Genomic DNA, 12,753 nt, shown 5'->3' with positions numbered 1-12,753 from the left:
AGCAGGTGTTCCACGACCGAGAGAGACTTGGCCGAGATGTTATCGCGGAGCAAAAGAGGAGGAACGCCTGGCAAAAAACAGCACACTGAGCTATTTCGCTGAATTAGCTATGCATTTTTTGCTTCTTTTAAGAAGCCATATTTAAAAATATGACCTCTGCATCGTTTTTAAAGAGCAAAGCTTTTAAAGAACGAGAAGAGAATGTAAGGGAAAAGTTGCGTCAAGCGTCCAAGCAAGATTTGTTAGCGGATTTATCCAGGTGATGCAAATTTAATGTTCAAACTAAGTTGTCGATTTTCAGTGTCAAATCGAAATGCAAAGTATTCTTTATTGACGCAATTTAAGATACAGCTTGCTACCTTTGTCTGCTGAGAAGTATTCCAAAAGGTCTTACAGTCCATCTCTCTATTGAATCTGACCTACTGAGTGATTTATCTACGAAAAAAGAGTGCATGAAAAACTAAGTGTACAAACAACAACTTGCATCATAGTAAGTTTGTAAGTTGTGAAATGATCTCTGTCAATTAACAGATTTAATATACCGACAGGAGGAAATCTTCTGATGAATGAATTTGAAGAAACCTCTAAGCTTACCTTTATAATTTTTAGGGAGCGTTGGGCAAACTCATTCTTTGAAGATGCAGAGGTAGACCATTTTCTTTGTCCCGATATAAATAATTCAAGTCACGGCGAAGGGTTTTAATAACAATAATAATAAGAAGAAGAAGAATGATAATAATAATAATAAAAGCTTTATTTAAAACTGACAGACCGATCAGTGACGTCTGGGAGGAAGACGCTGGTATAAACCAATGATCAGTATTTGAATCTGACTTAAACACAAGTTGACTTTGTAAATATTAATGTGACAACTTGTCTTGCTTTGAATTTTAGGCTCTATGGAGACACCACCTTCAGTGATGTATCATTTACAGTATGTAATTCAGAATTTCAAGCTCACACAGTTTTACTGAGAGCCAGAGCACCGAATTTTTGTTGGCATTTTCTTCCAAGACATTCCTCACCTGTTTCTGTCCAAACATGTATCCAAATAAATGGATTAGAAGCTACTGAGTTTGAGACATTTCTAAGGTATTCAAAATTTTCAATTACTGTATATAACCTAATAAATATTTTGCTGCTTCAAGTTGATTTTCAGTCCATACTGCACAGTCTGAACACCCTGGAAATCATCTTTAATGTAAAGTAATAAAGAAAAATATTTACAAATACCAGTAAGAACATGAGCTATTTACAACTTTGCACACTGATTCATCTTATACTTGCTCCCTTTTCTGCTGGTTTAAAATTTGTAAATATTTCACTTCAGATTGAGACTGTACAGATATGTCTTATATCTTCTTATAATTTCAGCAGTCTTGGTTTATGCTAAGCCATACTATTGCCATCATGATCAAAACCTCCTGTAAATCAGGTTAATTAAACTTAATACTTAAGAAATAGAAAACATGTACTGTGTTTCTATCAAGTTATAGAAACATGAGGGAAAATTTGTTTCCACAGCTTTTTTGAGTTCTCCCAAACTTTCACAAGTATTTCTATAACTCAATAGAAACACGGAGAACATGTTTTCTATATCTTTGAGAAAACACAGAGATGAAAAAAAGAAAAACAACTTGTTAACTTTGATTATCAAAATGTACATTTTCTTTGCTTGTGCATTATTACGCCAACAGCTTGTGCTAGTTCTGTGTTTCTATTGAGTTATAGAAACACAATTTTAAACCAATCAGCATGCATTTTTTCCTAGGACTGTTTTATTAATGTAGTTAAAAAATAAATGAACTTAAATTTCTTATTCTTACACACTGTCCTTAATGGGGCTGGGTCAGGCAATTTTAAGCAATGATAAACTGGTCACAGAATTATCTGAAATATCACATTAACAGCTTAAAACTGTAGGGGAACTCGAGAGAAATACAGGAAACCCATAAAGGGAATGGATGGGAGAAATTGGATAAGACTGAAACAGATATTTTTTTGAGCAAACTTAAAAAATGGCGGCCTGACTTTTTCAAGTTGATCTCAATTTGTATGGAAATGCTGTTTATTTTCATCTTTGTTTTAATAATATGTGGCTGTGACTTGACCCATCAAAGGCTGTTACCATGCCAATTTGATGTATAGGGCTCATAATTATCCAAAATAAACAGAATTACCTGTTCCGTAGCTATTTGAAACAGTCACCTAACTTGTTTAAATTGAGGTCCAGGTGGTATGTTATGCAATAATTTTGTTTAAATTTGTACATTTGTCACTCATAGTTAGACCAAATCAACCTTAGTCGTATCCACCCTTGTTAAGTTTTTATTTCTTCTTTCCACTGGTGTTTTTCTTCTTTAGAAGAAGGTTATTTCTAGGTGTCCACCTTCATTTTGAGAGTAACTTAGTCAGCACATGTATCCTAAAAATGACGTATTTTTTGTCACATTGTTAATGTACAATACAGCAAATGTTCTTTAGATCCATCCAAATTTGTAATTATAATAATCAACAAATCATTTTCTGCTGTTTTCGGAAAGGTCTGCCTACACTGAAGATGATTTCAAAGACTACAATGAGTCAAGCCATCCATGGAGTAGGCAGAAAACTCCATGTCTGGCAGATGAAATCAATCATGTTGTTTGCGAGACTGAATTAAAAGCAGACAATGCAAGCTTTCAGAATGATGTAGATGTAGATGGAAGTGATAATATTATCCAGCCTTGTTGTGCTGTAGATGGTTGTGGGACAACAACAACCACATTCAATGCAATGGAATCTTGTGGAGGTGATGTTAAATGCACCCAATCACAGTGTGGTGATGTGAAGAGTAAAGATTCAAAAATTGCTGTCACAGATACCATTGATATGTTAGGAAATGGTGAAAGGACTGATTCTCAGCAGAATAGTGACGAGGATTTTGAAACACAGAGTGTGTCTCCTTGCTGTTTATGTGATGGTGTGGCAAATAACGCAGAACTTGCTGGTCAGGAATCAAGTCACCCTCATGTTGTTACCATTAGCAATACCACTCAAGAAAATGTGACCCATCGACCCCAAGACCAGGCAGATCAGAATAATATTGATTTAGTTAATGGTCTCCATACTGGGGTTCTTGAAGAAGGAACTGGGTCTGTCTGTCCTCAAGGGGGATATGATACATGCACACCACTTTCAAGACGTCTTTTTAATTGTCAAGCTGAAGGAGTAGAGGAGGACGTAACTTACAAATTGACTTCCACTGATGCCAAAATTGTTGGAAACAATTTCAGACCAAAGCAAGGTAATTCCAATTCTCTGGACTGGTATGGACTGAAGTTGTAGAATGATCAAACTCATTTTCTGCCCATTGGATTTAAAATTTTAGTAGTAGTTCCATGTGTTTGATGTCATTTTATCACATGGAGTGTTTTGTTGGCATCCCTGCTGTCAACTCACTTAATCTACATCTGTAGCTGTAGCCACATTGAGGATTTGGCAGGAAACAACAACTACTTATTAACCTTGAATGTTCAGTTTTTACAGGAAAATCTCAAACTGAGACTTTGTCATGTTGACCCGCTTACGCTTGCTCAATACAGCAAAGCCAAGGTTTGAGATTTTCCTGTAGAGACCAAACATTTGAGTTTAATAAGTTGTTTATTATAAAGCTTTTACTTTGTTCTCGCAGGCCCGTAATCAGCCCATGAGCATTACAGGAGAATAGACTTTAGTGCCCTAGAATTAGCTGATCAAAGTGTGCATTATATATTTGGGCTACAAACTCAAGCCATATAATTATGTATTAATACTATTATTATAATACCAGTTACTGTTGAGTAGCATTAATAGGTGAAATCAGAGCTTGATCTGCTGGGTGTAGTTAATTAAAACTAACTGCACAAAATGAATGTTACTACTTGTGCTGCCCTGTAAATTTATCTAATATGACAGTGTTATTGATAGAGTAGTTTGTAATTTCATACACAAGTGTGCACTGTATTGTCAAAATCAGGCGAGAGGGCTGAAGTTTTTAATTTCTTTTTGTCACTGAGTCCCTTTATGTACAATCATGATCAATTTTTAAGCTTTCAGTCAAATCACTTTACTTCAGATTTTGATCTAACAGTGGATCAAGGAGCAGCTGACAAGCCATCAGAGAATGAATTAGAGGTGAGGTCTGGAGTAGCAGGGTTTGAGCCAGTGTGTGAACTTGCGAACTTGCAACATTCTTCCCCTAGGACTATTTGTCCTTAAAATTCCATGGCTAGGGCATGAATGTCCCCCAAGATCAAAACTATTCTGTTGTGTTTGAAATACATTGAGCCTACTACTGGTGGAGTTGGTTACTTCTCAACTGAAGAAGCTTCATTATACCCATCAGAAAACTAACAATGAGTTTCATTTTAAAAATAATGTACCTTTTGTTGACTAACATTTCACATTATATTTTTCAAATTGTTACATAACTGTTCTCACTAGAATATTAAACAAAAATTTGTTCATTGGCATCTTAACAAGTGCTTTTGCTCGAACCCTGGAGTAGAAAATGTTTTACATGTAATTAGATTTTGTTTTAGTTGTGGTTTAGAAAAATGTCTGAAATTAAGTCATTATACGGTTAGCTCTGTGAGCGGGCAAGATGAATCAAATCCTGTGCTGTGATTGGCTATCCAAGCGGGCAAAATGGAGCTATCTTGCCCACTAGGGACTGCCTTCCGTGTCCGACAAAACATTTCCCCGAAAACCATATAATAGATCCCTTATTGACCAAGCTTGTTCAGTCAAGATGGCTGGATATTGGCCTCGTTCTTTTTTTGTGCGTTTGTGGACCTCCACTCCGTCTCGGCCCATAAACATGCAAAAAAAAAAAAGAACTTGGCCAATTTCCAGCCATCTTGACCTCACACTTTGTCAATAACTCATAGATATAGCCAATGTTTTTCCATTAAAATTCCTCACGTAACTGAATTTTTGCTTTTTCAGACAACTAATATAAATTCAAATACCAAATACTGTTTAAGTATTTTTTTTGTTGTTTAATTCTTAGAGTTGCTGCTGTAAACTTGGTCAAGATTTACTCCGGTTATTTACCAGTGGGGTTGGATATGATGTCATATTTTTGGTCAATGGTGGCAAAGTTAAAGCCCATAAGTAAATGTTTGCTAATCACTATTGATTTTCTTTTGACTAATACAAGGCTTATTATTAATAGTTTGCTGACTTTGATGTTATAAATTCCAGAGCCATTCTGTGCGCACGATCCAATTACTTCTCAGCCATGTTGTATGGTGACTGGATTGAGGGAAAAACTAATGAGATACCTCTAATTGGGTGAGTCTGCTCTAATTAGCAAATTATGACATGGTTAAGATAGCTGATCAGCCAATCAGAATACTTCAATGCTGGACTGCATGACATAGTCCTGGAGGTGTAAAGACCTCCTTACAGATCCTAGAACCTGCCTTGTACATGTGGCCATGCCATGCTTATGTGGGAAGAGCGGTGTCGTCATCATTAGTGCGTTCATCTCCAGATCGAGTGGTCCGGGTTTGAGCACTGGCCAGGGACATTGTGTTGTGCTCTTGGGCAAGACACTTTACTCTCACAGTGCCTCTCTCTACGCAGGTGTATAAATGGGTACCGGCAAACTTAATGCTGGGGGTAGCCCTGCGATGGACTAGCATCCCATACAGAGGGGAGTAGAAATATTCGTAGTCACTTCATGCTGCAGAAAGCGAGATAAGCTCTGGCCTGATGGGCCTTTTTTATGCCATGCTTATGAGTCCCAACTAGGACAACACAGTTGTCTGTAGCTGCCACTCCACAGTTAACTGACATGCAGAAATGTGTAGTTTGACCAGACCATTGCTTTTAAATGGTTAATCCTGTATAACCTGTTCCTAGTAGGATCTTGTGTAACCACTCCCCCCTAGCAAACCCCCACCCTGTCCAAACAACCAGCAGAGATTGTGTCAGCTAAGGAGTAGAAGGATGCTCTTATCCTATTAAGTTCCTGGGGCTCCTTTCATCTCAAAGCCTTTGAGAGATGTGGCTGGAGGCTGGAAGTAAGGGGGTATAACAAAAGAAAAAACAGTGTGGTGAATGGATAGGTTACTACATCCTTGCTAACTGCTTCAATCATCTGTTTATTAAAGGGTCAATTATAATGGATTCATGACCATTTTGAAGTATTTGTATGGAGGAATAACTCAGGTGAAGAGTGATTCATCACTCATTTGGTAAGTAAAAAAATAATAATGAAAACTGCTTTTCCAGTGGAAAAGACTTACAGACCTACTCATAAATGGCTGCCAAATTAAAATTCTTTTGTATGCATTTAAATTAGCCTCACTAATAACTACTAATTTTTGAGAGTAAAAACTGTTTTTGAATTATCAACTCAAAAACTTTAGTCGGGCTAATTTTAATACCTACAAAATTTATTGGCAACCATTTATAAATAGGGTCTACAGTATCTCTGAGAAGCTGCTGCAATTTTACAGGCATATGATATTAGACAGTCATTATGTTCTATAATTTTTCTAGTTTGCAAATCTAGTGATTATTTTAGTATCACTGACAGTTAACAATATTCATTTGATTCCAGCTTTACTGTACATTTAACATTGAGTTATGATGCACACTGGAAGTTTGTAAGTGCATCATAACTCGATGATGCGTAGCTACATGTAAAAGCATGAATCAGCTGTTTGTAATGTTGCCAATGAAACTGAATTTGTCCTATGAAGGGAAGTTAATATTACTCACGTCATGAATCTGAATCATTGGGTTATGAGGTTATTGCTTTGCCTCAATATTTCGCCTCGTTTTCGGGTCACCTGGTCCTGAAGATGAAAGGTGTATTCTGGGCCATTCATCTCGGATATGCCACTAAAATCAATTGACCTTGAAGACCTGGTAGGAAGCCATACAGGAACTAGGCAAATGTATGCTTACGGATTTATAAATACATTTGTTTTATTCTTTTAATTTGTAGTGACACATTACCACTTGTGGACATGTATGGCCTTGAAGGACTGAGAGAGATCATAATCTGCGCTTTAAAAATTGACAAGTGCCACATGTTTCATAAGGTGACGTGTTAAATAAATGTGAAAATAAGCACTCAGTGTGAAAGTTAAAAGTGAAAATGAAAAGTTTTACAAAACATGCCATGATGTTAGCTGCAATTCTCTATTCATTCTGTAAGTACATTATATCTCTGAACATTACACAGTGTACTATCTACACACAAACTTCTCCACTGGTCGCCAGATTAAGGCCAGTGATGTGAATTCATGTGGCACAGTTTGACTTACATTAGCAGATACAAGACGGTCACATTGCAAGACATCTATTCCAAAGACAAGCTTAATGTTTTCCAAATTGAATTTGTTAATTCAGCGTTTTGTTAAGTTTACCACTCCAGCTGCTGTTTTTATTTTTCAGCCCTGCGCTGAATGTTTAGCTGGTGTTCCTGAATGTTTAGAAGTTTCTGAGCTGTTTGGTCTTGCTGACCTTAGGAAATCCTGCATCAAGTAGGTAGCTGTATCATTCATATGTAACAAAACACTCTGATGTCTGCTGAGCTGGTTTGGTTGATCAAAAGACGGATAATGCTATCTATAGATTACTGAGGTTGATCACTATGTAGTGGTAAGCTTACATGTAGCTGATTTTGTTACGCTTAAGACTTATCCACTTGATAGTGTTTTATTCATCAGTAGCGCCACCACCTTCTTTTGACTTTTACACGAAACGTACTTTTGCAGATGGATAGCAAAACACTTTGATCGTGTTCTGGGTAGCAAGGGATTTGCCACTCTTCCAAAGAAGCTTCAGGAAGAAGTCCTGGCAGAAATTCAGGGTAGTTTTGTAAGTGATTAATTTGTTGTATGATGCATACCCGTGGTGGGAAAATTTGTATTTTTCAAATAATTGCTTAGTACTTGCAATGAATTTTTGACTACAAGTAGTCCCTTTTTTGCTCTAATCCGTTGTGCGTGATGCAAAAGAAAACCGCAAGAAAAAAATTGTCGGTCGGCATCCTGCGGGCGAAAAGGAGGGACTTTCCTCCTTTCCTGCGCTTTTCGCCCCCAGAATTTCGCGCGGCAGTTTTTTTCTTACTGTGTTCTTTCGCATCACGCACGACGGACTAAGCAGAAGAGGGACTACTCGTAGTCTAAGCTGTTTCCATAGTTATTTCATATCACAGAAAGCAGAGTTCTAGCCCTCCTAGCTTGTATCAAATTCAATTATTAATTTTACCAAGAATTATAGCCAGGCATTGTCAGCAGAGGGGTTTATGCATGCAGCTTGTTACGTTCAAGTAACACGTCTTTGCACGCTTCGCGTATGTATGAACTAGTTATGATTACCTTATGGCAGGTCATATCGTCGGCTATAGAAGTCTTAAATCACTGTGACAAGCTGTCCTCATGTACACCGCTGGTCAAGTGGACTGAGCCTGTTCACGTGGCGGTCTCCACAGTCCAGGAATCCTGTTTGTTGTTTGTCAGCAACAATTTTTTCTCCATGATAGATGAAAGGAGTTTTCATGAGATCCTCAAGGTAATAAATGTCACAGGTATTATCTGCTTATGACTGACAAACCAACAGGCTGACTGCAGGGCTCGGAAAAAATGTGAATTCCAGCTTGCCCTTGGAACAAGTTACTTTTGCTTTTTTAATGATTTAGTTGGCAGACGACTTATCTGATCCCTTGCCCATTAGGCAGGTGAGAATGAAAAGGTACTTGCCCAGAAGGGGAATCTTCCAGTTGTCTCGAACAGCCGGACGGCACTATTTTCGAGCCCTGTGACTGACCGACCGACCGACCGACCGAACGGCCAACTTCGACTTCCTAACCCTAACTGTCTTTCATTTCGTATAATATCTTTGTCGTACCCACCATTTCAGCTATTATTAGCAAAATCAGCGATGAAGGAATTTTCATTTTTCATATTCCTTGTACTGAACCATATTTTCCCAGGTATTTCTAGCTTTAGTACCGTGTGGGTCTGTTTGGCTAAGCAATGTCGGAGGAGCTCTCAAAGCTGACGCTATGTTGACCCTTTTTAGGAGATATATTGTCAGTGTAAGGCACTCAGTTTATTTTTTTATTTATTTTTTTTCTGCGGTTCAGGGGGTAGGTTGGTCGGTGCCTGTTCTGGAGAAAATTCTTGCTGCAGTGAAGAGGAACTTGACGATTGAAAACTGTTGTGACCAGCTCAGGGCCATTCTCATGTTAAAAAGGATCATTAAACTGAAGACCCAAGAGGAGGGTGAAGAGTGCTACCCGGAGGTAAGAACACTTTCTCAGTGGCCCAGTGTATACCTGGTGACATCTGAATTATTCTCATACGGCCAATTGTAAGCCATCAAATAGTTTCGCTCGCGCACGATTGGTCTAAACGCGTCACGTGGCTGAATGCCCCAGCTAAAACTGGGAATATCCGAGAGAGATATTCCCCAGTTTTCAAAACGGCGCAAGTTGCAAAAAAATATTTCAAGGATTATAAAGACATTTGGTACGAAAATATGCTCGGATATTTGTCCTTGCTCTCGGAAAACTGTTCGCTTCTCGGAACAGATAATGTCCGAGGACAAATATCCGAGCACATTTTCGCGCCAAATGATTTTTACTGTTTATTTAGTCGCTAGTTTTGTCCAGGATAAACTCGGTGAAAAAACTTATAAGATTTACTGCAAAATGAACATTTTCTGTACGAATTCGTCTCTTAGCAAAAACGTTTGACAGAACAAAAGTTACCAACTATTTATTGCAAAATGAACCTTTTCTGTACGATTTTGTCTCTTAGCAAAAGCGTTTGACAGAACAAAAGTTTCCAAAGTTGAGTGTCTGGTGCAAATTTCTCTTTCCAGTTGAAGAGAAGCTGTTTGCTACTATGCATCTGATTGTATTTGCCTAGTGTTGGACAGGTTTGTTTGATTAATCACTCTCAGGAAGTTGTTGATCTTGTGGTCCATTTACACAATGACTGTGTCAAGTTCGCAAGATCAAACCTTTTTAAGGTTACTCGATCAGAGGGATGGAAAAGACTAAAGTATGTTACACAGCGAGAAATAAAGGAAGGTAATATCAAAACATGCTTGTCTGGGATTTTGATATCTTTGTAACTTTAAAAATTGATGCATCTTAAGAAATTCACCAGAGATGCAACGGTAAACTTACACACGGAAGGTCCATAGTGAAAGTTATTTGAATTACAGAGGCAAAATACCATCTCAAAGAAACCTCCCAAAACAACCTTTTGATTTTAAATTTGGCATATATGGTAAATGCTTGCCGTTCTAACACTCAATCGAGCGGTCCGGGTTCAAGCCCTGGCCGAGGTCATCGCGTTGTGTTCTTGGACAAGACACCGGCTTTACTCTCACAGTGCCTCTCTCCACCCAGGCGGCGAATTTAATAATGGGGGTAACCTTGCGATGGACTAGCATCCCATCCAGGGGGGAGTACAAATACTTCTAGTCGCTTAAAATCGGGGGAAGCTCCGGCTGTATGGACCACTTGGCCCGACGCTGACTTAATCCTCCCAAAGGCTTAGAAGCAATTCCATCTAAAGTTTATCAGTTGTTGCTAATAACTGCTCGTTCACAGTTTAACTGATTCAGGTAACTGGATAAATTTTGTTTTAATCTGATAGGCGCCGTGTTTAGTGGTTTCGGGGATTCAGGGGATCGTAGCAACACAAGACAGAGGAGTGCACCACCTTCAGCGCAGGTGAGCTTTATTAAAAGTAAAAAAAAAGACGTAGTGAGTGATGGTTTGAATACTGTAAATAGGATTGGCGAAAGTTTGTGGAGTCTTTTTGAATGGTTTGTAAAACTCATTGAAGTATAAAGGTCTCCAACCGATCAAAATGAAGATATTGTCTTGTTAGCCAATCAGGTGCAAAAACCAAAGCACACGTGATCTGGCTTTGATAGCTTTTCTCGCGTTTGTCGACTTGTCACGTGTTTATTCTTCTCGTTCAAATTAGTTTATTACACGGCTTGACGCCACTGGGGTTGGTTTTATTCTTACTTGGGTCTATTTTTGTGGCATTCATTTCAACATTTTCCATGTGTAGAAGTATAGTTTATATTTTAACCTAAATTAATTTGTCATCTTGTTTTATCTTTGTTTTTTGATTCTGTCGTGAAGACTTCTCGCAGACCTCCAACAAGAAGCACTTTGCAACGTGCTGGAACCGAATCTCGCTCAAGAGGACTCGGAAGAGGAAATGCTACAGTTGATGGACAGCTAAACAGAAGCTCTCAACATGAAAGGCCTTCCTCGACCAGGGGCTTCCAAGGGAGGACTGGTCCTCCGCCAACGAATAAGCGGCCCATTTCGGCGCGGCCCTTGTCTACCCAAGGAAGCGCGATGCTGGGTCGTGGGAAAATGCCGTCGGCATCAAAGGGTGCTGCTGAAAAAAGACCTTTGACAACTTGGGGGACCGGAACTCCAGGAAGTTCAAGATTGTCTGCTCCGACTTCTTCCGCACTGGGGCGTGGAAAGGTATTATCGTCAAAGTCAAATGAACCTTCCACTCGAAGTTCTTGTCAAGCTGCGGGTAAATTTCAACCAGCAACATCTAACAAGAAAACCAGGTCTATATCAACTCAAGAGAATTCTACCGGACAACCTTCATCTGCTTCAAACTCTTACGGGGTTATTAAAAAGGCCCCATCAAAATCCAGACCTGCTCTACTAAGTGACAATGACAAGAGATTCACCAGAGAAAAGCCCCTTACTGTGGAGGGTTCTCGTGTGCGAGCGAAAAACGTACCAGCAGGACCCAAAGCTGCTTCTCTTTCAGGAACGAGCCAGTCTCGTCCAAAAGAATCCAAGGCACGTATAGCTTCATGTAATCCAAACAAGGCGCCTGCATCAACAGATTGCAAAGAGGAGACCTCGGAAAAGGAACTCTCTAATAACGGAACTGAAGGACTGGAAGCTAGCAATGAACACAAAATCGATTGCGCTTCGAGCTTTGAAGATAAACCCCAGACAACTGAAAATGATAGCAGCACGGCGAGAGGACAAGTTGAAACCTTCACGAGTGAAAATAAGGCTAGTAATTCTCAAGATGGCGCCCAGGCCAACAGCGCCAGCACAGTGAACACAGAGGACGCTTCATTATTATTAAATAAAACAGTTGGTGAGGGCTGTCCGCAGTCACAGTGTCGTGATTTCCCGGATGGTTGCAACATGAATGATTTTCTCGAACTGGACTAGACTAAACTAAATTGAAAATTTTCGAGTTAACTCGCGACGAAACTCCGAAGAAACTTTCGTAACCTTTTCAATTGGAATTGCTAGTGACGCCGAAAAACGTTTTTGGTTGGCTACGCAAGGAAACTCGTCTTTTCTATCTTGTTTGCGCTTCTAGCTTTACTATCGTATTCATAAGGGAGAGGATAGGGTTGAGGGGGGAAGACTCTACGAAAATCTATGTAGGGAGACTACACCCTGAGGTCCTTGCCGCCCAGAGTACAAAGAGTTAGGGTGCACCTAGTGTTATAAGAAAAAAAAGGAGAGTTTATAGCAAAATATCTCGATAAAATTAAAAAGTAAGTGAGTATTCCTTTTATTAGTTGAAGTTTGACCAGATTTCTGTTTGTACCTTATTGTTCGCCACAATCACAATAAACACAGTGTTAAAAATGCAAGAGCTGTCCAGGTTTCCTTGTAGCGATAACAATTCGATTGTGTCTGTTGTTGCCAGCTTAACGAGGACAAAACGCTAACTTAACTTT

General features: G+C 39.0%; 1 protein-coding gene across 1 annotated transcript; it reads left to right on the top strand.

Annotated features, from left to right (window-relative positions):
- Nucleotides 1–54: 54 nt before the first annotated feature.
- Nucleotides 55–12,666, top strand: LOC110062174 (uncharacterized). The gene is made up of 15 exons (XM_020769057.2): nucleotides 55–259; nucleotides 895–1,092; nucleotides 2,544–3,286; nucleotides 4,097–4,155; nucleotides 5,033–5,136; nucleotides 5,227–5,316; nucleotides 6,141–6,224; nucleotides 6,983–7,079; nucleotides 7,435–7,523; nucleotides 7,758–7,860; nucleotides 8,374–8,556; nucleotides 9,131–9,289; nucleotides 9,952–10,081; nucleotides 10,656–10,732; nucleotides 11,156–12,666. The coding sequence occupies exons 1-15, from the start codon at nucleotides 150–152 to the stop codon at nucleotides 12,230–12,232; spliced, it is 3,303 nt and encodes a 1,100-aa protein (XP_020624716.2). The 5' UTR covers nucleotides 55–149; the 3' UTR covers nucleotides 12,233–12,666.
- Nucleotides 12,667–12,753: the final 87 nt, after the last annotated feature.

This window comes from Orbicella faveolata, unplaced genomic scaffold (assembly GCF_042242905.1).
Source record: "Orbicella faveolata isolate gen_17 unplaced genomic scaffold, um_ofav_v1 contig_3, whole genome shotgun sequence".
Taxonomy (NCBI): domain Eukaryota; kingdom Metazoa; phylum Cnidaria; class Anthozoa; order Scleractinia; family Merulinidae; genus Orbicella; species Orbicella faveolata.
The sequence above is the reverse complement of the archived record's forward strand: the minus strand, read 5'-3'. Positions and strand labels throughout refer to the sequence as shown.